Below are 25,652 nucleotides of genomic sequence, written 5' to 3' on the forward strand. Positions count from 1 at the left end.
GACTGTAACCCCAGCCTGGGATCTCTCTAGCACACAGTGGGCTCCTCGGCCTCAATGAGAATAGTCCGCAGGTCGGTCAATGCAAATTAGTTATGGAATCCCCATAAAACGACAAAGGCTCACATAGGGTAAAACCCTTTTTACATTTATTGGAATAATAATAGACAAATGGACACTAACGAAATGTTGAAATAATTCAGCATAAAAAAAAGCGAGCCGGCTGGCCTCGCAAACAGCCCGTGGCTTTCGGGACTAAACCCCATATTTAAAAATCAGAAACAGATGACCATAGCTGATATCTATAATTCATAAAAAGCTAGAACCATGCATATTGTCACCCAAATGTGCAAATTTTACATTTTGCCTCTGCCAGATGCTTGTTAGGAGGCTTGAGGCAGAAGCGGAACTTTGAGAAGCTCAAAATGATTGCTCAGGTTCCCCCCTTTTTTATTTTATTTTTTTAAAGCTATTACTTTTCAATGGAAGGCACCAGACCCCCCCCCCAGGTCTGCCATTGTGTGGATAGATCTAGTTAATAAGGCCTTGAATATGTAAATTGATACGTGCTGCCCTAAAAAAAATTTTGGTTGAGCTGGACATCTGCAGTGTCGAGAGATATTGAGGTTTGATTTCTTACAGTCCTTTTTTGAGTTTTCGATTGGACTGTATAATGATGTCTTTGTGGTCCTGATGTTCCAGTTAATCTAGATTCCTACTCTCACACTTCCATCCTCTTCATTTGCTCTCTTACTTTAATTCCTATTGGGTCACTTTTCATCGTTATTTTTTTTTCTTAATATTTTTCTACACTATTATTATTCACATATCAGTCCCTCCTGGCTTCCCACATAGGTTTCCACATCTTGTCATATTTATTTAAAGTCCTTTGTTTTATATATAACACTTTCTCTTTAACCACTTTCAGACCGGACCATTTTGCTGGTAAATGACCAGAGGTCTTTTTACACTTTGGCACTGCGCTGCTTTAACTGGTAATTGCGCGGTCATGCAATGTTGTACCCAAACGAAATTTGCGTCCTTTTCTTCCCACAAATAGAGCTTTCTTTTGATGGTATTTGATTGCCTCTGCGATTTTTATTTTTTGCGATATAAACGTAAAAAGACCGCAAATTTTGAAAAAAAATGATATTTTCTACTTTTTGTTATTAGAAAAATCCAATAAACTCAATTTTAGTCATACATTTAGGCCAAAATGTATTCAGCCACATGTCTTTGGTAAAAAAAAAGTCAATAATTGTATATTTATTGGTTTGCGCAAAAGTTGTCACGTCTACAAACTAAGGTACGTTTTCTGGAATTTACGCAGCTTTTAGTTTACGACTGCCTATCTCATTTCTTGAGGTGCTAAAATGGCAGGGCAGTACAAAACCCCCCCAAATGACCCCATTTTGGAAAGTAGACCCCCTAAGGAAATTGATAAGAGGCATGTTGAGCCCATTGAATATTTTATTTTTTTGCCTCAAGCGATTGAATAATGACAAAAAAAAAAATTTTTTTTTTTTTTTTACACAAAGTTGTCACTAAATGATATATTGCTCACACATGCTATGGGCGTATGTGAAATGACACCCCAAAATAAATTCTGCTGCTTCTCCTGAGTACGGGGATACCACATATGTGGGACTTTTTGGGAGCCTAGCCGCGTACGGGGCCCCGAAAACCAAGCACCGCCTTCAGGCTTTCTAAGGGCGTAAATTTTTGAGTTCACTTCTCACTACCTATTACAGTTTTGAAGGCCATAAAATGCCAAGATGGCACAAAACCCCCACAAATGACCCCATTTTAGAAAGTAGACACCCCAAGCTATTTGCTGAGAGGCATGTTGAGTTCATGGAATATTTTATATTTTGCCACAAGTTGCGGGAAAATTACAAACTTTTTTTTTTTTTTCACAAAGTTGTCAGGCTTTCTAAGGGCGTTACAGTTTTGAAGGCCATAAAATGCCAAGATGGCACAAACCCCCCCCAAATGACCCCATTTTGGAAAGTAGACACCCCTAAATTTAGGGGTACACTAGTGAGACTAGGTAATAAATGGCGGGTGCCCTGAAACTATAAAAAAATAACTAACCAACCAGCGTCACCTGTAACAGTTATATGGTGATCACTGGTGAAAGGGTTAACTAGGGGGCAATCAGGGGGCTTTATGCGGTAGTATATGGGGGTCCCTGGCGCTATAAAAAGCTGCGGCGAACCTAAATACCTACCTGCCTAACTAGCGTCACCTGTGACACTAATACGGCGATCAGAAAAATGATCGCTTATTAGGCTGGGTTCACACTGGAGCGATGCGGAAACGCCGCGAATCTGCGGCGGGTTCCCGCATCGCATGCCTCCCGGCGGCAGTTCACACTGCCCTATGCGAACTGCTGGGAGTGTCAGTGAAATGTTAATGACACCCCCAGATCAGTTCGCATATCCCAGTGCGATCTGCAAACTTGGATCGCATGGTGTGAACACCCATGCGATCCGATTCTGCTGCGGACCAAAAAAAGGGTCCCGTGCGAGTTTGCGGCGGGTGCGGCGGGTGCGACACGAATTCAGCCATACTATCTGTATAGCTGAACTCAAATCGCACAGAGATCGGATGTGATTTGCACTGCAGTGCGGTGCGAATCACATCCGTTCTCATAAACCGCTGCAATGTGAACCCAGCCTTAGTGACACTGGCGACGGGGGGTGATCACGGGGTTAAACCTTTATTGGGGGGGTTAGGGGGGTACCTTAGAACTAAAGGGGGCTAACCCTAACTGCCCTAACAGTTATTAGTCACAAATGACACCCGCCGGGTGATCAGGGGGTTAAACCTTTATTAGGTAATAAATGGCGGGTGCCCTGAAACTATAAAAAAATAACTAACCAACCAGCGTCACCTGTAACAGTTATATGGTGATCACTGGTGAAAGGGTTAACTAGGGGGCAATCAGGGGGCTTTATGCGGTAGTATATGGGGGTCCCTGGCGCTATAAAAAGCTGCGGCGAACCTAAATACCTACCTGCCTAACTAGCGTCACCTGTGACACTAATACGGCGATCAGAAAAATGATCGCTTATTAGGCTGGGTTCACACTGGAGCGATGCGGAAACGCCGCGAATCCGCGGCGGGTTCCCGCATCGCATGCCTCCCGGCGGCAGTTCACACTGCCCTATGCGAACTGCTGGGAGTGTCAGTGAAATGTTACTGACACCCCCAGATCAGTTCGCATATCGCAGTGCGATCTGCAAACTCGGATCGCATGGTGTGAACACCCATGCGATCCGATTCTGCTGCGGGCCAAAAAAAGGGTCCCGTGCGAATTTGCGGCGGGTGCGGCGGGTGTGGCGGGTGCGGCGGGTGCGGCGAATGGCTGAACTCGAATCGCACAGAGATCGGATGTGATTTGCACTGCAGTGCGGTGCGAATCACATTCGTTCTCATAAACCGCTGCAATGTGAACCCAGCCTTAGTGACACTGGCGACGGGGGGTGATCACGGGGTTAAACCTTTATTGGGGGGGTTAGGGGGGTACATTAGAACTAAAGGGGGCTAACCCTAACTGCCCTAACAGTTATTACAGTCACAAATAACACCAATGCAAAAAAAAAAAAAAAAAAAAAATGACATTGGTGTCACTGTGACTGGGGGGCAGGGGTAATTGGGGGGGTGATCGGGGGGGTGTGAGTGTGCCTGGCATGTTCTACTGTGTGTGTAGAGTGTTGGTGCAACTCACCGATCCGCTCTCCTCCGTGTCGGAATGAAAAATACCGACACGGAGGAGAGAATACATCACTTCCTCTCCTGTGTTTACATTACAGGAGAGGAAGTGATGTCACGGGGGATTTCTATTCGTCGGGAGCGATCGCGAGGGGGTGGCCATGAATGAATGGCCGCCCCCTCGTCCCGGATCGCTCCCGGACGAAAACCGACCGCCGCAGGCACCGGGCGAGGGCCCGATCGGGCCCCCGACCCGCGGGAGGCAAGGGACGTACATGTAAGCCCTTATGCCTGCCCGTGCCATTCTGCCGACGTACATCGGCGTGCGGCGGTCGGCAACTGGTTAAGAATTACCACATTCATGCTATTTATCCATTCTCTACCAGACGGAGGCAACACCGACAACCATCTTAGGGCAATCCGTTTCCTTGCCTGAAATAGGCATCTCAGAACCGCCGTCTGGCTGCTTCCCGGGTTTCCAAATCCTTCAACTAATCCCAGGAGACAATACTTTGCCTCCATCCTGATGGAGGTTCCAAACACCTGATCAATGGTTCTTGTCACCTCCGTCCAGTAGCAGATCAACTTCGGGAGTCTCCAAAACATGTGAATCATGTCTCCCTCCATGTCCCCGCATCGGGGGCAGCTTGCGTCCGGCCGTCGGCCAAATTTAAAAAGTTTACGAGGAGTATAATGAGTTCTATATAATAACAGATGTGACATCCTCTGAGAGGGAGCGAGTGATACCAACGGAGCCAGTTCAAGAATTCTATTCCATTGTATTTCGGAGATATCTCCCACATCTTTTTTCCATTTCCTCTTATACATAGGGGTCTCTATCCCTCCCATTCTCCCCTTGTTTATATGTGGGTATATTTTCGAAATTAAACCTTTCCCTGTTTCTGCATTAATTATTTTTTGAAGAACTGAAATTGTGCTCCATTCTAAAGTCCTCCTTCTAAACTGCTCCTCCAGTGCGTGCCTGACCCGCAAATACTTAGAGAAGGATTTATTTGGTAGAGCAAAATAGTCTTTCAGTTCCTGAAAGGTTTTCAGGGCACCATCTTGGTATAGCTGAGCGATACATTTTATTCCACATCTCTCCCATTCTTCTTCTGCAGTTCTCCCAATTTGCTATTCTTCCATAAGGGGAATTAAAGATACACTTCATTAAATCCTCTGTATTTTAATATGGCCTTCGCTGTGTCCCCCACACTCGTCATTAAACTCAATGTAGGGAGTCCTAATGGAAATGATCCTGCCTCCAGAGCTTCCGCTATTGAGTCATGTGGTGTGTTTTGTAGGAGCATTTTTCTCCCTGCCTCTCCCCCTTCTAAATTACACCCCACCATATACTGGAGTTGTGACGCGAGGAAGTATCTAAAGGTGTGGGAGCGCTACTCCTCCTCCCTGTTTTTGTAACTGCAAAGTACTCAATCTAATTCTTGCCAACCCACCCTTCCAAATCAATTCCCTGAACACCGTGTCTATATTTTGAAACCACATTTTATATAACCAAATTGGGGAGTTATACAATACATAGAGAAGCTGCGACATCCATATCATTTTGATTAAATTACAGCGACCTGCCACAGATAGTGGCAGGTGCTTCCACACTTTTGTCTTCCTCCTAAATGTATTCAGTAACTGGATTATAATATCTGCTACGAACTGTTGAGGGTCTCTGGATACGTTTATTCCTAGGTATTTAAATTTGCTTAATACTTGGATCTGGGTCACCTCCTCAGGCAAGGGGCTTCCCAGAGGATCTACTGGCAGAAGGCTAGATTTTTCCCAATTTATCTTAAGTCTGGAAATTTGGCCAAATTTGCTAATGTCCATAGCTTTCCGAAGGGAATCCTGTGTACCACCAAGGAATAACAGAAGGGCATCCATGTATAGTGCTACTTTTTCTTCCAAATTGCCCCTTCTAAGACCCTTCACCTGAGCAGAAGACCGCAAGGCAATGTCCAGAGGTTCAATTGCAATGGCAAAGAGGAGGGGTGACAAGGGACACCCTTGTCTTGTCCCCCTCCCCAGTGTAAATTTGTCGAACTTTGCATTATTCACCTTTTACTCTGGCTTCTGGTGCCCTAAGCATCTTTACCCATTTCATGAAACCCGGTCCAAATTGGGCCATCTCCATAACTCTCCAGAGATACTGCCACTCAAGACTGTCAAAGGCCTTGGCGGCGTCTAAAGACAAAATGGCCCTATCTCCACTCTCATCCGTAGGAACCTGAAGATTCAAGTATACCTTCCATATATTTGTGCTAGTAGTCCTTCCGGGTATAAAACCTGATTGCTCAGGATGGATGAGTTTCAGTATAACCTTATTCATCCTAGCCGCCAAGACCTTTGCCAGTATTTTTATGTCAGTGTTTAATAAAGCGATAGGCCTATATGAGGCAAGATCAAGTGGGTATGTTATTTTAATAGGCTTCTATGCATAACTTTATGTACTGCTGGCTTGTCATTATGTGTCCTGTTCTGTTTTCTCTTTGTTCTGTATATGAAAATTCATAAAATTACCTTTTAAAAAAAATGTTTTATGTGTTTTCAAAGGGGAAGGGAGAGCATATATTGAGGAAGAGTGGAAATAACCTGAAAGATTATTGCCACATGTCAGAGCTGCATAATTTTTAAAACCTTGTAAAAAAAGTACCTAAAACTTTGGCAGGTACTCAGCTTTTTATGGACCTTTGTTTTTTGGATTGAACTGAATCACTTTTGGATTGTAGATCACTGTGAATCTGCTGTTATGTATTTGCAATGGTTTGTTCTGCTTTTCAAAAAATTTTGTAATCTGAAGACATAAAAATGGCTACCTGCAGGATTATTATATTTTGTGCAGATGACGGATTCAAAATTTTAAGAGTTGTTGCTTGGGCTTGCACATAATTTGTGCAACTTTGGGAACACCCAATCTAACAATGGTTTTTTTTTTTTTTTTTTTTTTATTAAATACTTAGTTGACCCCTGAAACCACTCGAAACACTTTTTTCTTTATGAAGAAACGCTGTTAACACTGTTTGCTATTTCATGCAAAAAAATAAAAAATACATCTTGCTGCATCTTTGATGCACCTTTTATCAAAGCATTACATAGATTTGTAATGCATGTAAAACACACCGCACCTAAACTGCAAAGGTATGATGCAGGCCTTAGTGCAGCAGTGGTCTTCCCATATTTACATTCTGCTGCATGCAAATCACCTACTCAGAGTTGATGTTTAAGGCCCCTTTCACACGAGGCGGACTCCGCTTCCATGGAGTCCACCGGCTCAGCGGGAGATCTCACCGTTTATCTCCGCTGAGCTGGCAGATGACAGGTCCCTCTCCGCTCACTGGAAAAATCGGATGGAAACGGGCAGCATGTCCGTTTTCATCAGATCTCACCCGATCCGCTAGCGATGGATCTGGATGTAGGGGCATCCGTCTGATTTTGGCGGATCGGACCGGGTCGGATGTCAGCGGCATCCATTGCTGCATGGAGCGCCCGTTCAGGTCCGCTGTCAAAACTGACAGGCGGACTTGAACGGTCCGTCAGTGTGAAAGGGGCCTAAGGTTTATGGCCCTCTGGGGAAAAAAAAAATTGCACTAAATGTAATGGTTTGTCATTAGAAGGTGGTATTTATCCTGACCAGGTCTTTGCTTTGTATCTACTGCAGGATCATCATATTACTCCCTCTGTGTTCGGTGAGATTATTTACAACAACTATCTTTTCGACATTCCCAAACTTTTGGATATATGCATCCTGTTTGGTAAAGGAAATGCTTCTCTTCTACAGAAGATGATTAGTAAGTAAGCTTAATGAGAACATAGTGAAAAGTCACTCATCAAATCCACGCTAAGTCAGTCCATCTTTGGTAAAGTCAACAGGTTTTTTCAAAGCAGAGATGCCCTCAACAACCAGAACGTCTTGCAGTAAAACCTTAAAACATAGATAAGAGAAAAAAAATGCACAGATCTGGCTCAGTAAAAAACACTTTAGGCTGCATTCACACTGGCGTTTTGTAGCTCGAAGATGCTCAGCAAGCAAAATCCCATTTCATTTCAATGGCCCCTATTCACATCTGAGCATGAATAGGAGCCCAATAAATCAATGGGATTTTGCCTGTTGAGCATCTTTGAGCTGCAAAGTACTAAGGTGAATTGCAGCCTTATACTTGATTAAATTCAACAATCGACAATGCACTTACATTTTCTATGTTGTAAGAACACTTTGTACATGGCCTGGGTGAGAAAGGGAAGATGCAATCACCAGGCCAGTAATTGTGTACCCAGATTGTCCAGTTTTCAGACTCCTGTCAGCAGAATGGATTGAAACTCTCATGCTTTGTCTGCACACCTTGCAGATACTCCCCTTCTGCAATGCACACACACGTGTGTGTGTGTGTGTGTGTGTGTGTGTGTGTGTAAACGGACAGTGTCTATTTTATGTTTCAAAAGGGTTTTTATGCTTTTCTATGTTCTATTCATATTGTTTTTTGGGGATCCCTGCAGCTATCCCAACATACAATCAATGGTGCTAAGTGACTCAGTCTGGTAACCCACTCAGCACTTCTAAAGCCTTGGTGTTTTTACCTTAATGCATTCCCTGCATTAAAGTGGTTGTGAAGGTTTTTTTTTTTTTTTTTTTTTTTATTTTTTTTTATCTGAATGCAAGCTGTGGGGGGAAGGGGCCAGGAGCACCAGCGAGAGACACGAGGAGGAGGATCAGGGGTGCTCTGTGCAAAACCACTGTACAAAGCAGGTAAGTACAAGTTATTTTTAAAGAAAAACAAGACTAGTCTAATTTTAAGGGAAAAAAACACCCCTTTTAAGCATTTCCCTCCCCCCTTCTCTAAACACTTAACTGAGCTTGTCCGCGATCCAGGGATGTGCCCGGCTGCAGTCTTCTCTCCCCTCTTCCTCTTTTCACAGGGACTTAGGCAGCAATGGGAGCCATTTCTTCCAGTCAAATTCTGTGAACAGAGAGTGGGAGGCAGGGCAGGTCCAAGCTACGCTTTCTGTGCCAGGGGATACGGACAGCACGGCTCAAGATCAAGCCCACAAGTGTGCCACCATAGGAAGAAACTTCCTATGGTGGTACACTAAGAAGAGGAGAGGCCAGGAGCGCCAACTGGGGAAATTGGGGCTTCTCTGTTCAAAACTATTGCACAGAGCAGGTAAGTACAACATGTTTGAGCATTTACAATCACATTAAGAGGTTAAAATGGAGCCTGACACCAAAAAGAAAAGTTTGCAAATGGGTAGGACTTTTATTGCAGAAGAACCATATTAATTCAATCTTATTTTATTCAATAGAAAGGTTGAGAAAGAAAAGTTAAACATTACAAACAATGACAATATACACCAACAATATGCGTCGTATATGTCAGAACAGAAACCTGTCCATGGTACATATAATAGGATTGAAAGCGTGTATATAAGGCCTACCAGGAAACTTTTTGTAATAGCGATCCTTGTGTGGGGGGAAAAAACATAAAATAAATAAAGCATGTAAGCTAAAGTACCCTTCGTCCTCAGTTCAGCCAAGGGGATCAAGGCTGCCTCTTGCGCAGAGCATCAGACGAAATTATATAAAAATCTGTATGAAAAATATTACATAGGGTTCTTACATCGAGTCAGTAACAATAGATAAGTCGAAGCCATGGTACATTGGCTAGATGGATTCCTGAGGGTGTATTGCAGTATAGAGAAAGAAGAATCAGGGCATAAAAGAGGGGGCATAGAGATAGGGGACAAGGATCACTCTATCATGGTCCCAGGGCGACGTCGTCCAGGCCATGTTCAGCCCAGAAGATAAACTCAGAGGAGTATCGGAACACGGACCATGATGTCCAGGTGAGAGTAAACTGTTCGTTTTTACTACATTCCTCTGCCAACAGACGTTCCAGGTCCCCTATGCGGTCCGCTTCCGTAGCCCACTCCCCCAGGGAAGGCATGACCGTTGATCTCCAATGACGGGGAATCACTACCCTGTCCAGAAAGTGTCGTAATATATCTTTTTTGATGGATTTGAATGTACCAGGGAGTATAGATAAGAGAGCCGCCTCAGGTGAGGAGTGTATAGAGGTTGCCATCAGCTTGCAGTAAAGTTTGAATATCTGTCGCCAATACCCTTGCACTGGAGGGCATTCCCACCATATGTGGAGCATGGTTTCCTGGGAGCTAAGACACTGCCAGCAGGTATCTGGTACTTCCGGGTTGAAATGGTTTATAGTCGATGGGCATCTGTACCATCTTGTTACCAGTTTGAATCCCTTTTTCTGGGTCTTAGTGGCGAGGGATATTTTGTGCGTCCAGGATAAAACATTTTTGCCAGTCAATAGCAGAGAGTGGGTGTTGTAGTTCTGTCTCCCAGGCCACCGTAAATGGAGGGAGGTCAGGGGAGGATATATTGAGCAAGAGGGAGTAAAGTTGAGATACCACATGTGTCGGAGGTTCTGCCTGCAAGAGCAGTTCCTCAAATCCTGTTGGTTCAGCAAGGATGGCCGGAATGAGTGGGAAAGTCCAGATGTAGGAGGTAGTCTGTTGTCTCTGAAGCCTCTGCATGGGATGTCGGGAGGTCAGACCGGTAGGAGTATCTGTCCTTAAAGTGGGGTCTGCCCTAAGAACTTGGGCAAGTCTCCTATGGTCTTCTTTTAGCCATGGTCCGAATTTTGATACACACATAGCTGGAGGAAAGGCTGGAGTCCCAAAGAAGGGAGTCATAGGCCCCATGTATTTCGATAAGCCCCATTCTGGTCAGCATATGGTCCCAAATCTGAATTGTGTGACGAGTGAGGTCGTTGAGGGGGCCCAACCCCCCCTGGACCGTGGGCAAGGTCCATGGGAGAGCGGAGAGTTCTATTGGGTTCATATAACTTTCCAATTGAACCCAAAGCTTGGTGGAAGAGTGGTGGAACCAATCTAGTATGCGAGTGAGCACTGCTGCTTTATGGTATAGGGAGGCGTCCGGGGCTCCGGCCCCCGCCCCGAACCCTTGGACAAGATAATGTTTCATACCGTATTCTGGGGCGGGCAGCATTCCAAATAAATTTGGAGAACAGCTGGCGAGAAGAACCATATTATATCAAGATGGCTGAAGATCCTTTGCCCAGAAGACCAGGGCAAGATGTTGGCAGGCAACACAGGAGTTGGAGAGGAGGTGAATGTAGTTCCACTTTGTTACAGTGGTCCTCACTTTCCCCTATATAATGTACAGTATCCTGGTAGGCTTGGGGAAAGGAGACCTACCCATGAAATGCATAGCAATATCAACCACTAATTCAAGAAGTAGGAGGAGACCTAAAGCAGGGCTCCATCTGCTGCAACAGTCTGTCTGCTGACAGGAGGCTAGAAACTGGACATTCTTGGTACAAAACCAATGGTGGCTGCATCTTCCCCCTTCTCTCCCAGATTGTGTGGAAAGAATTCTTCTATCATACAAAATGGTAAGTACATTTATGTTTTGATTCTATTACTAACAACATTTTATATGCTGTGCCAGATCTGTGCACTCTTCAATCTTGCCTGTTTTTAAGTTTTTGTTAGTAAGCCAGTGGTGTTCCTTCCTGCAAGGATTTGAACAATATGAAGCTGTTGGCATAACAGACTACCAGGGTTACTGTGGGAAATTGCAGCATTTTACATCAGTGTTCTTGTGTATTTACAGGTAACATCTTCCAGCAGCAGCCAAGCTATTACCAGGATCTTGATGACAGCATACCTACATTACTACAGGTAGGAAAATCTTTGTGAACCATTTGCTAGAAAGAATGTGCTCAGTTAATTTACACTTCAGCTTTGGATACAGTGGGGAATGGTTAAAAAAGCTGTCAGTTGTGCTCTTTGTGTAATTTTGGGGTGAATTCCTACTACTTCCTGTCCCAAAGACAGAGCAGGAAATAAAAAGAAATTACTCTTAAGTATCTTAGACATGTTACCAGAGCAGCTGTCCTTTCCGGGAAATATTTCCACTCACTTCATTTTTCCGCTGAATACTTTCTTTTTTTTTTTTTTTTTTTGTGGAAACTTAATTGAACAAGCTTAAGTTAGAAGCTGGTTGGCACCCATGCACAGCTGCACCAAATTTTGCACTCTCCAGTAAATCAGCCCCATTGTGTTCTCCGACCTCAAGTCAAACAAAAATGTACATACAGAAGAAAATTAGTAAAAGCAGTTAGGCTGGGTTCACATAAACTATATTGTCAAAAGTATTGGGACACCTGCCTTTAGCCGCACATTAACTTTAATGGCGTCTTAGTCCGTAGAGTTCAATATTGCGTTGGAGCTAGAACAGCTTCAACTCTTCTGGGAAGGCTGTCCAGAAGGTTTAGGAGGGTGTCTATGGGAATGTTTGACCATTCTTACAGAAGCGCATTTGTGAGGTCAGGCACTGATGTTGGATGAGACCTGGCTCACAGTCTCCTCTCCTAATTCATCCCAAAGGTGTTCTATCAGGTTGAGGTCAGGAGTCTGCAGGCCAGTCAAGTTCCTCCACCCCAAACTCACTCATCCATGTCTTTGTGGCAATTATGCCTCCTCTATGCACACTTGTACCTCCTGCCAGTGCCACCTATCAATGTCTATGAGCCAGTCACGCTTGCTTGTCATGCGAATTGAATATGAGGAAACCCACATACAATTTGTATATATGTATATGTGTGAACCCAGCCTTACTCCTCATTAGATGGCTCCATTCAAGGTTTAAACACTTTACGTTCACGCTGAAGCTGAATGACGGCCACAGCGTGGACCTGAATTTCCGGGACGCTTTGTACGCTTTCTGCGCGCTGTGATCAACGAGTCACTGACACTCGGGAGATCACTGATCTGAGTAAGGGGCTGTCCCGGTCCTGGCCCCTTACCATGTGATCAGCTGTCAGCCAATGACAGCTGATCACATGATGTAAACAAAAGTTTGGTAATCCGTTTTTTTTTTTCCCTCATGATGACAGCGTGAGGAGGAAAAAAAAGCCAATCACTGGCTCATCTGCAAGGAACATCAGTCCCGAAGAGGAAGAGGCAATTTTTGTGCACACTAGTACCTCCTGCCAGTGCCCACCAGTGCCACCTATCAATGTCCATGAGTGCCACCTATCAATTCCCACCAGTGGTGCCAATCGGTGCCACCTAGCAGTGCTGCCTATCAGTGGCCATTATTGCCACCCATCAGTGCCGCCTCATCAGCGTACATCAATGAAGGAGAAAAATTACATGTTTTAAAATTTTTATAACAAAATAATTTAAATTTTTTTTTACATTTGGTCTTTTTTTAAAAAATTTTTTTTTTTTTTTTACAAAAAATAAAAACTGCAGAGGTTATCAAATACCACCAAAAGAGAGCTCTATTTGTGGGGAAAAAATGATAAAAATGTAATTTGGGTAAAGTGTTGTATGACCGCAATTGTCATTCAAAGTGCGACAGCGCTGAAAATTGGTCTGGACAGGAAGGGGGTTTAAGTGCCCAGTAAGCAAGTGGTTAAGACTGAGCGTTACTAAAGGAGGAGGGGGGTGGTGTCTATTTAGCTAGCCCATAGTGCTCTGGAAATTATTTGCTGTGTTTATTTGTAAAACCAAGATTTGTAAACCTAAATCGCTCTTCTGCCCTAAGATTCTAAAATGTATACTTATTATAATCCCTTTCGAATGCATTTTTGAGCTAATCATTGCGTATTCGGGTTTACTATCCCTTCACAGATATAGTATTTGGTTTGTTGTAGAAAATAATTCTTTGACATCTATTCTAATTTTCTTTATTGCACAATCCTCAAAAGGTATTCAGTTCCATTATGAATGTTTGTGGGCTTCAGCAGGACGATTGTAAAGAACCCCTGAAGCTGGGAGATGAGAAACCTACGTCGCCTCTAGATATGACACAGCAGGTCAGTTAGTTATGTTTTACTGAAGGAATGACATTTTCCCTATATTTCCCGTTTCTTTAAATGTCTTTACTGTCATTACAGAAATTACAAGATACAGTCTTTTATCTCTGTGACACATCCAGCACAATTTGGGCGTTCCTAGAAATCTTTCCATCTGCCTCTCAGGCTTTACAAAAACACAATTTCTTGAGTAGGTATGTGAATATAGCAAGTGATTTTGGTTGGCAATGCAAATAAATTGTCCCTACATTTTATAACACACTGAAAGTCTGCATGTTCATGGTGCTGTCATCTGGGAAAAGACTTGTAGCAGTAGTAATGCCTCTTTCTTTAGTGAGGTCAATGGCTGTTGCAGCTTGGGCACCTAGGGCTGGGGTATCTCTTTCCTCCTGGGTCTCCAGACATTCCAAATAGCACTAAAGATTCAGTAACCACACACACACACACACACACACACACACACACACACACACACACACACACACACACACTCTGATGTAGTATTCTTACATTCTTAGTGGTTGTGCCTTGATACAGCAAACACAAAGCAGATAGGATATGACTTTACCCCTTTATGAGCCACTTTTACTGCCTTCTGTTTAGTAGTGACAGTGGCTTTACATTTGTGATAGTGCTTATCTCTGAGTGACAGTAATGATGGATCATGTTAGCTGTTCCCTATGAGCTAGAAATGAAAAGGATATTTAGTGATACGTTCTCCCATGAGCTTATGATAAAGTCAGCCCAATAGAAGTTAAAATTGCTACTGTTTAAAAAATGTTCATGCGTTGGAGGTATAAAACTTGAGATAATCTATACAGGGCAATCGTACAAGACCAAGCAGTACGTGATTATTGTGTAGCTCATTAGTAATGCTATAATTACCTCTAACATAATTGAAATTTCATATGTTAGAAGACCATATACAACCCCAGAAAATTTGTGAGGCTGTGTAAAATCTACATAAAAACAGAATGCAATAATTTGCAAATCTCATAAATACATTCACAATAGAAACAAACAGGAGGACTGGGGGTTGGGACGTTAAATGAAGCAGGCAGGTGTAAAAAGTTCAAATTTATTGGAAGTCAGTGATAAGTTACATGAGGGTAATTATGAGTACACCAAGAAAACCAATATATTTTGTTCAAAGGATAGACATACAGCAATGACAATTAACCATTATTAATACAAATCGCACATTACAGGTGATCATTAAGTAAATTAAAACATAGTTGGCATAAAAACATGGCATATAATGGCTCTATGCATTTTGTGGATTCATCCACTCTTCAGGAGCATGCACATGGAAAACTGAATGCTGTAGTATAATAGTAACAAGAATATCTGTAAGGTTTGACCCTGTCACGGAAGGATATTAAGATAAAATAAAGTAATTAGAGGTAATCTTGCCTAGGTTAAACCCACTATAGAAAATAGAAAACACATCAAATGTTTAAACTGACAAAATGTACCATTTTAAGAAAAAAAATAAGATCATTTTGAAATTGATGGCAGCAACACGTCTCAAAAAAGTTGGGACAGGGTCATGTTTACCAAAGTGTATCATCCCTCTTTATTTAATAAGACTCTTAATGTCTGGGAACTGAGGAGACCAGTTTTTGGAGTTCTGGGAGAGTAATGTTGTCCCATTCTGCTTAACAGTCTTTTTTTTTTTTTTTTTTTTTGTTTATTGACAGACACCGTGCTCCATTATTCATAAACATAGGGTTATACCGTCCCCCTACAGGAGTGGGGCACTAAGCAGAAAAAGAGACTTGGCTATGCCTATGTGCAGACCCCCCTCTCTGCTATAGGCCTTCAGTTTTTTTTCTGCCTAGTCAGGAATAAGGACCTAGTTCCCTGCTGGGATCTTTAGTCCTGGGAATTTTTTTGGTTTCTTTCCTCTTCGTTTATTTTATTTATTTTTTCTGGATTTTCCTCCGGTGAGATCTACAATCAAATGCCAGGCTGGACACTAAGATCCAGTGGCCTTCCCAGTCTGGCCAGCGAGCGTGTGCAGACCACAGCTACATGCTAGGTCGACCGCGTCATAGAAGGGGGCTGGCCCTGCAAGTTAAATGTCTCGAGAGGTCGCAGACGACTGGGTTTCGGCCGAGTCACAGCATACATCGTGGTCGGCAGCCCCCCACCTCGGTAGTGAGGGGATCTGTCTGGGAGCGTTACCCGCACGCTTCGCTGGATCGTTCGGGGCCCTTCCTCTCCTTCCCTGGACATGGTGTGGGGTGCAGGTACTCCCTGGGGTGGTTGGTCCCTCCAGCGATCTCCTCCACCCTCCCTCCCTTCCCGGGTAAGGCCCAGGCTTCTAGCCTAGGTGCTTTTTGGACACACTATCCTCCCCCTTCCACCCTCAGGGTTGCTACTGGGGGGGGGGGGGGTATTCCTTTGGCCAACCTGCTGCAGTGGTTGGGCCTTGGAGGGGGATGTCTGGACACCCGCGTTCGGCCCTCCCGTAATTTAGGCCGTGGCTTTGTAGCCTACTGGTCGGGTGCTTTCCGTTTTTGGGTGTACACCCTCCGTTCAGCAGCTCCGATCGATCCGGTCAGCCCACACACTCGTGGCATGGGGCGGAAATTTAGGCTGCGGCTTTGCAGCCTACCGACTGGGTGCTGGGTGGGCGGCTTCCGGGTGTGCACCAGAGGCTGCTGTTTCCATTTTCTGAGTGTCCACCCTCCAGTGTTGTAGTCACTACTTTACATTGTAGCAAAGTGTCATTTCTTCAGTGTTGTCACATGAAAAGATATAATAAAATATTTCCAAAAATGTGAGGGGTGTACTCACTTTTGTGAGATACTGTACGTATAAGGAAAAAATCTCTAGTATGAGCATGCCCTAACACATTTGAGTTTCCTGGGGAAAAAAGTGTATTTATTAAACTGTAGATAAGATTATGAAAATTATTTGCTGAAACATTTTACTGGATGCATTCTTTTCTTTTTCAGTATGAGTTCCTTTTATGAATTGTGTTGCCCGGAGCTTGAATCTGCAATTATAAAGAGGACATTTTCAGATAAAAGGTGAAGAACCTACATAGTTCTGATAGGAATATCACTGTTATTTCTGTATATATTTCCTCAAGTTAAATAAAATGTAACTAAACAAACCTAGAACTTTACACCACTTGTGTCCAGGGAACCAGACATGATGCAACTGGCACAATGACATGTATAATTTTCAATAACAGAAACTAATAGGAACAATATGCACCTGTACTCGCAGGTTAATTTATTTGAAAAATTGCTTGCTCCCCTCCTGCTGTAGCCCTTAGATCGGGGAGGAGAGCGACGAGAGGTCACGTGAACGCACAGAGGTGATGTGAAAGAAGGTATTTAGCTTCATCATTTTAAACAAACGTTTACACTGTGTCGTATACCTTGATATAACAGAGGGGCTGGCAGTAATCCTACTCTGCCTTTACAACCACTTTAAGCCTTTCAGCAGATCCACCTCTACAAATTCGGCAGTGCCTAGCCACGGAAAGCAACGGAGCATGTGAAGTGCAGGGTGAAACACTATTACTGGATATAACCATTTGCGGCCCACCTGCTGTTTGAAGGGGAATACAGTTGTTATTGCAATAGATAGCTGCCATAATCCTGGCATCCTCTTCAACAGCGGGCGGTCCGCTTTCAGATAAAAGTGGTTGCTGTGGCATATTTGCCGCAAGGTCACTTTTATTGGGGGTGGGAGAGGGACACCCCTCCCGCTGCACTAGCGGCCGAGACAATCGCGTCCTTCCCCCTGACAGGCCTGGAGTCGAGTGAGGGAAAGATGGCCCCCACTCCGCTCCTTAACATTTGATGGCTGAAGTGACGTCAAACGTCTTTTCCGCTCAATGGTCTTAAAGGGGAAATCTTTTTTAAAAAAAAAATAAGAAAAAAGCCTTTAAAAAAAAAAAAATTATTTATTTTTTAAATTGCATTTTAGTGAAAATGAGGTCTTTTCTACCCCAGATCTCGCATTTAAGAGGTCCTGTCATGCTTTTTTTCTATTACAATATTACAAGTGACCCAAAATGTATTTTATTTTTTTATTTTTTAACCACTTTTCAGACTGGATAATTTTCCTGGCTTAAGACTAGAGCACTTTTTGTGATTCAGCACTGCGTCGCTTTAACTTACGATTGTGTGGTCGTGCGACGTGACTCCCAAACAAAATTGGTGTCCTCCCCCCCAAAATAGAGCTTTCTTTTGGTGGTATTTGATCACCTCTGCAGTTTTAATTTTTTGCACTATAAACCAAGAAGAGCGACAATTTTGAAAAAAAATTCATTATTTTTTACTTTTTGCTATAATAAATATCCCCAAAAAATATATATATAAAAAAAATGTTTTTCCTCAGTTTAGGCCGATATGTATTCTACATATTTTTGGTTAAAAAAAATAGCAATAAGCAATTTATTGATTGGTTGGCGCAAAAGTTATAGCGTTTACAAAATAGGGGATAGTTTTATGGCATTTTTACTAATAATTTTTTTTTTTACTAGTAATGTCAGCGATGTTTTGTGGGTTTTATTTTATTCTTTTACATTTAGTTTTAGTTTTTTTTTTTTTTTTTTTTGTTGGTGCACACATCGGACATTTTTGACCTATTTTTAAGACCAATGTCATTTATACAGCAATCAGTGCTATACAAATGCACGGATTCCTGTGTAAATGACACGGGCAGTGAAGGGGTTAAGTGTGTCCTAGGGGCATGTTTCTAACTGTGGGGGGCGTGGCTGTGTTTTACTGATCTCTGCTCCAATCACAGGAAGCAGAGATCAGTGTCACTTGTTGCTAGGCAGAATGGGCAGATGCTGTTTACATCGACATCTCCCTGTTCTTCCTCCCCGTGAGACGATTGCGGGTATCCCTGTGGCAATCGAGTCCGTGGGACCCACGGTCAGACTCACGGGGGTCCCGACCCCCACGCGCGCGCGCCGCCGGTGGCGCACACACACGATGGCACATCGGCAAATTCAAACGGACATACCTGTATGCCCATTTGCCTGTCTGTGCCATTCTGCTGACATATATCATCGTGCACCGGTTGGGAAGCGGTTAAAAGGACAAAAGCGAACGCATACCTAAGTCGTTCCTGCATAGAAAACAGTGTTCAAACCACACGTGGGGTATCGCTGCGATCGTTAGAACGAGAGCAATAATTGTAGCACTAGACCTCCTCTGTAACTCAAAACTGTTAACCTGTAAAAAAATGTAAATTTTGCCTATGGAGATTTTTAAGGGGCAAAGTTTGTCGGCGAACAGGCACAATCTTGAAGCGTGACATGTTTGGTATCAATTTACTTGGCGGAACATTCTTTCGCAATCTAAAAAAAAAAATTGGGTTAACTCTACTGTTGTCTTATTTTTTTTATTTTTTTTATGTGTATTTTTTTCAAAAATACTGCGCTTGTAAGACTGCTGTGCAAATACGGTGTGACAAAGTATTGCAATGACTGACATTTTATTCTCTAAGGTGTCTAAATAATTTTTATTTTTTTTATTTTAAAATGTAAATTTTATAGTCTGAAAAATAGGCCCGGTAGTAGTTAACCAATATAGGCTTTAATGTTTTACATAGCTATATCTGCAACAGTGGCCAGACTGATTGGATCTAGCAGGACTTAAGTTCCACTTTTAAGAGTACATCCTGCTACATATATATATATATATATATATATATATATATATATATATATATATATATATATATATATATATATATATATATATATATATATATATCTGCAAAGGGAAGCATCTCCTAAACTTTTACATACCTGGCTTTTCTTTGATCTACCACATCTCACATCTGTATAATCTGCAAAAGGAGCAACATCCTAAAGTGATTGTGTGTGTGTTGTTGTTGTGTTTTTTTTTTTTTTTAATAACAAAAACTTTGTACTTGCCTCTACTGCGCAGTTTGTTTTGCACAGTGTGGCCCCCGATCATCCTCTTCTGGGGTCCCCCATTGGCTCTTGCGGCTCCTCCCCGCATCAGATAACCCCCTGTGAGAAGCACTCCCAAGGGGGTTACCTTGCGGGTGTGTTCCCGAGTCCAGCATTTGCGTCCATAGAAACGAATGCCGGACTCGGCCCTGCCCCTCAGTGCCCGCATCATTGGATTTGATTGACAGCAGCGGTAGCCAATCGTTGTGCTGCTATCAATCAATTAAGAACCGGGACCCCGTGCAGAGAGGGAGAGCGTGTCTCCACCGAGGGGATGAAGGGGCTCAGGTAAGTAAAACAGGCTGGGGGGCCGGTCACTGCCAGAAGTTTTTTCACCTTAATGCATAGGATGCATTAAGGTGAAAGGCCTAGTTTTTAAATGCCTTGCCTCACAATAAATTTCCAAATCCAAAAACTATTCTTTATCAAGAGTTCTAGTTGCAAACTGTTCTATCTGTTATTATAAATATGAAACAAATTCCAATTAAAACCTGAGGGGCGCCTTTCCAGGCTACCAGCATGTCATCCACATACTAAATCCTGAGTGTGCACCAAAGCTCACGAGACAAAAAACATTGGTTTCCTCCCAGTAGCCATTATGGATGCAGGTATACGCTGGTGTACATGCTAGTCCCATGACAACTCCCTGCAATTGTCTGATAACATCTGCTAAAACATAAACAATTGATTATTACGGAGTACAAATCGTAGCATAACCTACACAAACTGACTGCAGAAAACATATTGGGTATCCTAGCATGCAGGCGTGTATTGATCCTCTTAGTTTTTGTTATTGATAATTATAACTTTCACACTGCTGATGGAAGATGACCTTACAATGTTTTGTGATCATGGTAATAACTTTTTTTTTTTTTTTTCTGTATCAGAATATTGCAAAAAGAATGTACACAACCTGCAATGTCAGATTGTCAAGCTGTAGTAAAATGTGCATGAGAATATCACATGAAATGTCTAGAATAGCCTGATTCTGTACCAGACTGAATATTAGTTGTCGCATTAAATGTATGTATAGAAAAGTTCTAACTAGTTGTAGCAAATTTGTCACCGCCTCAATTGAACATGGTATCCTTCTTTTAAATAATCCATCTCCCCCTTTTTTTTTCTTTTTTTTTTTTTTTGTGAGACAGATTATAACATAGAATTGGAATTGCAAATTGTAGCAGTACGCAGTAATAACTACTACTATAAATAAATACCATATTCTAATTGCTGGGTGTAAAAATAAATTCCAGTCCATGGCTGGAATTCAGCTCAGTAGTCCTTCTTTCTCAGCTAGTAGTAAAACATGCCCAGAAAAAAGAACATGGACTTTCTATAAATGATAACAACTTGAAGAAGCCCTATCAACATACCATTCTTGGTTCACCAGCTTTCACAATTGATAATTTTAGGTATATTTAAAAGAGAGAGATTTTAAAAAAGGCATTGTAAGTCAGTAAGGATCAGCTACAGGGAGACCTGCAGTTTAATTCCTCTTTAAATGGCCATTTGAAGACATAGTTATTGCTACATGCTCTGCTTACCGTAGTTACGGAAGAGCAGTATTACAGTCATTAAGTAATCCCTGCATTTTTGTGGTTCAATTTTCTTTGCTAGCATACAACTGGATCTTTGGAGAAGATTGTGTCACTCCAGAAAGAAGTTGTTAGAAATATGTCACATTCTTATCAGCAACGCCTGTCTTCAGCCCATTTTGGAACGCAGGTTAGTGAAAACCCAACTCTGCATGCTGCACAGTGTTTCGTGACTTATGTATAGCTTGCACAACCTAAACGTATTTTGTTTTTACAGTACAGAAAACATTCAACACTATGTGGAGGAATACTTGCAAATCTTAACAAATCTTCTTCCAGAAAGACGGTAAAATGTGCTACTGAGATTAATTTGATTTTCACATGCATTAAGCTTATAAGCAGTTATTTTTATATCTGTTTTGTTGACATTTTCCTTCTGGGTCCTTTAAAAATTCACACTCATGCCAGCCCCTATCCCTAAAGTATAACTAAAGCATTACAAAATCTATGCAAAAGGGATTTATTTAATAATTACAGGTACTTTTATAGCGCAATCAATTTTACACAGCACTTTACATATACAGTGGTGTGAAAAAGTGTTTGCCCCCTTCCTCATTTCCTGTTCCTTTGCATGTTTGTCACACTTAAGTGTTTCGGAACATCAAACCAATTTAAACAATAGTCAAGGACAACACAAGTAAACACAAAATGCAATTTGTAAATGAAGGTGTTTATTATTAAAGGTGAAAAAAAATCCAAACCATCATGGCCCTGTGTGAAAAAGTGATTGCCCCCTAAACCTAATAACTGGTTGGGCCACCCTTAGCAGCAACAACTGCAACCAAGCGTTTGCGATAACGTGCAATGAGGCTTTTACAGCGTCCTGGAGGAATTTTGGCCCACTCATCTTTGCAGAATTGTCCTAATTCAGTTACATTAGAGGGTTTTCGAGCATGAACGGCCTTTTTAAGGTCATACCACAACATCTCAATAGGATTCAGGTCAGGACTTTAGCTAGGCCACTCCAAAGTCTTCATTTTGTTTTTCTTCAGCCATTCGGTGGTGGACTTGCTGGTGTGTTTAGGATCATTGTCCTGCTGCAGAACCCAAGTTCGTTTCAGCTTGAGTACACGAACAGATGGTCGGACATTCTCCTTCAGGATCTCTTGGTAGACAGCAGAATTCATAGTTCCTTTTATCACGGCAAGTCTTCCAGGTCCTGAAGCAGCAGAACAGCCCAAGACCATCACACTACCGCCACCATATTTTACTGTTGGTATAATGTTCTTTTTATGAAATGCAGTGTTCTTTCTACGCCAGATATACTTGGACACACACCTTCCAAAGAGTTCCACTTTTGTCTCATCGGTCCACAGAATGTTGTCCCAAAAGTCTTGGGGATCATCAAGATGTGTTGTGGAGAAATTGAGACGAGCTTTGATGTTCTTTTTGCTCAGCAGTGGTTTTCTCCTTGGAACTCTGCCATGCAGGCCATTTTTGCCCAGTCTTTTCCTGATGGTGGAGGCATGAACGCTGACCTTAACTGAGGCAAGTGAGGCCTGCAGTTCCTTGGACGTTGTTGTGGGGTCTTTTGTGACCTCTTGGATGAGTCGTCGCTGCGCTCTTGGGGTAATTTTGGGCGGCTGGCCACTCCTGGGAAGGTTCACCACTGTTCCATGTCTTCGCCATTTGTGGATAATGGCTCTCACTGTGGTTCGCTGGATTCCCAAAGCTTTGGAAATGGCTTTATAACCCTTTCCAGACTGATAGATCTCAATTAATTTCTTTCTCAATTGTTCCTGAATTTCTTTGGGTCTCGGCATGATGTGTAGCTTTTAAGGATCTTCTGGTGGACCTTACTGTGTCAAGCAGCTCCTATTTAAGTGATGCCTTGATTGTGAACAGGTGTGGCAATAATCAGGCCTGGGTGTGGCTAGAGAAAATGAACTCAGGTGTGCACAACCACAGTTATAGTATGTTTTAGCAAGGGGGCAATCACTTTTTCACACAGGGCCATGATGGTTTGGATTTTTTTTCACCTTTTAATAATAAACACCTTCATTTACAAATTGCATTTTGTGTTTACTTGTGTTGTCCTTGACTATTGTTTAAATTGGTTTGATGTTCCGAAACACTTAAGTGTGACAAACATGCAAAGGAACAGAAAATGAGGAAGGGGGCAAACACTTTTTCACACCACTGTACAGTACATTCACATCAGTCCCTGACCCATACATATACTAGGGCCAATTAAGACAGGAGCCTATTTACCTACCAGCATGTCTTTGTAGTGTGGGAGTACCTGGGGGAAACCCACGCAGGCACAGGGAGAAAATGCAAACACCAGGCAGATAGTGTTGTGGTTGTGATTCGAACTGGCAACCCTAGTGCTACTAGACAGAAGTGCTAACCAATTGGACACTGTGAATTAATTATTTAGAAATATCAGGGATTTTTTTATTCAATAAAATTTTGTTCTTTCCTTTATTTGCTTGGGTAAAATTAGAAAGTGGTTCATGGCATAACACTAATCGACTTCCACTTTGTGTTTAAGCTGCACAAATATTGACCATACTAACACTACCTTCTCATCCCATTGAGGAAAACAAGGAGTCTTATGCTATTTGGTTATACCACTGCCTACAGGAGTATTTGATACTGGCAAACAAAATATATGTACCAGATGTGCCAGCCCAGGATAACCCCTCCTCTACCCAGCATGCCTCAGGGTTTTGCTAGTGTGTTAGGAATATGAACAATTTTACTTTAGCTCTGCGTTTCTTTTTTTGCTAGCTGGATGATTAAAAGAAAAAAAGTAAGAGATTTTGCTATTTTCCCAAGTGATGTGGATGGATCAATCCCCCATGTTGGTACATTGTGATACACCGATCAGCAGCTGCCACTGATCATCAAATGTTTTCCAGCATGTCCGGTATACAGAAGTCAAGTCTAAAGACTGACTTCTGTCGAACAGACAGGGCCACACACACACACACATCGAAAATTTGACTGGTGCCTGCTGAATTTCAATCAGTTAATGCCCAACATTACACTTCAGGACATCTCAGACCTCTTGAAGATTTGATGTAGTTACTCATTTTTCCTTTATCACAGGAGCATCCATTTTTGAGTTGGCTTCTTCTCAACACCTTTTCTCCATCTATTCTTGATCCACCTCAGCCCCTTACTTTGTTGTTACAGGTCTATTTTCTGAGCAGAGCTTTGTGTCTGCCTTTAAGGATCAGGTAGTTGCAAGCCTGATCACTCAACTTCTCAGATGTTGAACAAGGACTTTTCTGCTCATCCTTGGAGTGGTTCCTCTCATTAGAAATTCATCTTCAGGGTCCATTCTGGATTTCTAGAACAGTTGGTTTATTATAATTGGGGATCTCTGTCTGGTCTCCTGGTTCAGCCTCCACTGTGTCCACACTATTGAGAAGGAATGGCAAATCGGGACTGTTACTGTGGGTCTCGGTCATAACCATGCTGATCTCCTGTAAACCAGTTCTTCTCAACTGGTAGTTTCTGTACATGGAGAAGTTCATTCACCAAAGTGTGTCCCTGAGCTTTTGTTGCAGATAAGGACATTGGAGGGGGCTGTGTCTCCCTGGGCTGTTTGTGGATGGAAGAAACTAGTCTGTTGCGGGTATCATCAGTCGGGAACAGGGAGACCTGTCCACCTAGGGTTAGCTGCTATTCCTTGGGGGATCTACATATTCATGAAGTAGGCCCTTCTGGCACTATTCGCTTTCTTGGTTTCACTCAGACAAATTGTCTTTGCTGTCCTTAAAGGTTCTAGCCCATCTCGCCAGTTTATGGTTAGTTTCTAACTTCATCTCCTGCATACCCTCATTGGGGTGTATTCAGTGCACCTTACCCCTTGACATGACTTTGTGGGATTGTTACAACTGTGGGAGGATTAGCTCAAGGTTGTGCTTTCAAGGCCATCCAGGGAACATCTGGCTCGCTTACCCTTTGAAGGATGTTGTCTTTGGACCCGCTCTGGGCATTGTCATTAGCAAGTGGCCCAAGCGTGCTTCTGCCTCAATGCAGGAGATCTGCAGATGTGCCAGAAAAATCTCACCCTTTTACCCTATGTACGCAATTGATGCCCAAAGCACCTCTGACCAGCCATGAAAGCGATCACCAACTTCTTCAAGCAAGGACTGTGTACATCCAAACATATCCTTGGGTACTTTGCCTTACCAACATTTGAGTGCTGAGGACATTCCTTTCAGCCACCTCCTCATCTCCCCCATTGTGCTACTGCATTTAGTATCTTTCCTGGTCTTTTTGCGTTCCCTTCATCCTGGGATTCCTAGTTCTAAAGCGGGTGGGAACTTGGCCTCTGGAGTTGAATCTCATCTGGAATTTCTCCAAACTAATCGGGAGATTTTTGCATCCTTGCAAAAATGCTGCTGCGCCCCTTGTAGTTGTTGGTACCTCTCGGCATTTCCCCTGTCAAGATCAAGGGCACTACTTGACTTACTGGGTTAGCTGGGACCAGTTTGTCCTGCTTCCTTCCCTAAAAATGACATGACCTCTCAGTGCTATTTCTCATGACATTGGACATTA

The 25,652-nt window shown here is 42.7% G+C and overlaps 1 protein-coding gene across 1 annotated transcript in view; it reads left to right on the forward strand.

The window, feature by feature from the left end:
• Window positions 1–25,652, forward strand: part of ASCC2 (activating signal cointegrator 1 complex subunit 2) — a 60,311-nt gene that overhangs the window by 7,597 nt on the left and 27,062 nt on the right. Inside the window, exons 4-10 of the mRNA XM_077461218.1 lie at window positions 7,385–7,514; window positions 11,378–11,445; window positions 13,482–13,589; window positions 13,671–13,783; window positions 16,553–16,627; window positions 21,160–21,267; window positions 21,355–21,423. Coding sequence (XP_077317344.1) covers window positions 7,385–7,514; window positions 11,378–11,445; window positions 13,482–13,589; window positions 13,671–13,783; window positions 16,553–16,627; window positions 21,160–21,267; window positions 21,355–21,423 — 671 coding nt within the window. The remainder of the gene's footprint in view (window positions 1–7,384; window positions 7,515–11,377; window positions 11,446–13,481; window positions 13,590–13,670; window positions 13,784–16,552; window positions 16,628–21,159; window positions 21,268–21,354; window positions 21,424–25,652) is intronic.

This window comes from Lithobates pipiens, unplaced genomic scaffold (genome assembly GCF_037356315.1).
Source record: "Lithobates pipiens isolate NorthernLeopardFrog02 unplaced genomic scaffold, aLitPip1_a1.2 Scaffold_3, whole genome shotgun sequence".
Lineage (NCBI taxonomy): Eukaryota > Metazoa > Chordata > Amphibia > Anura > Ranidae > Lithobates > Lithobates pipiens.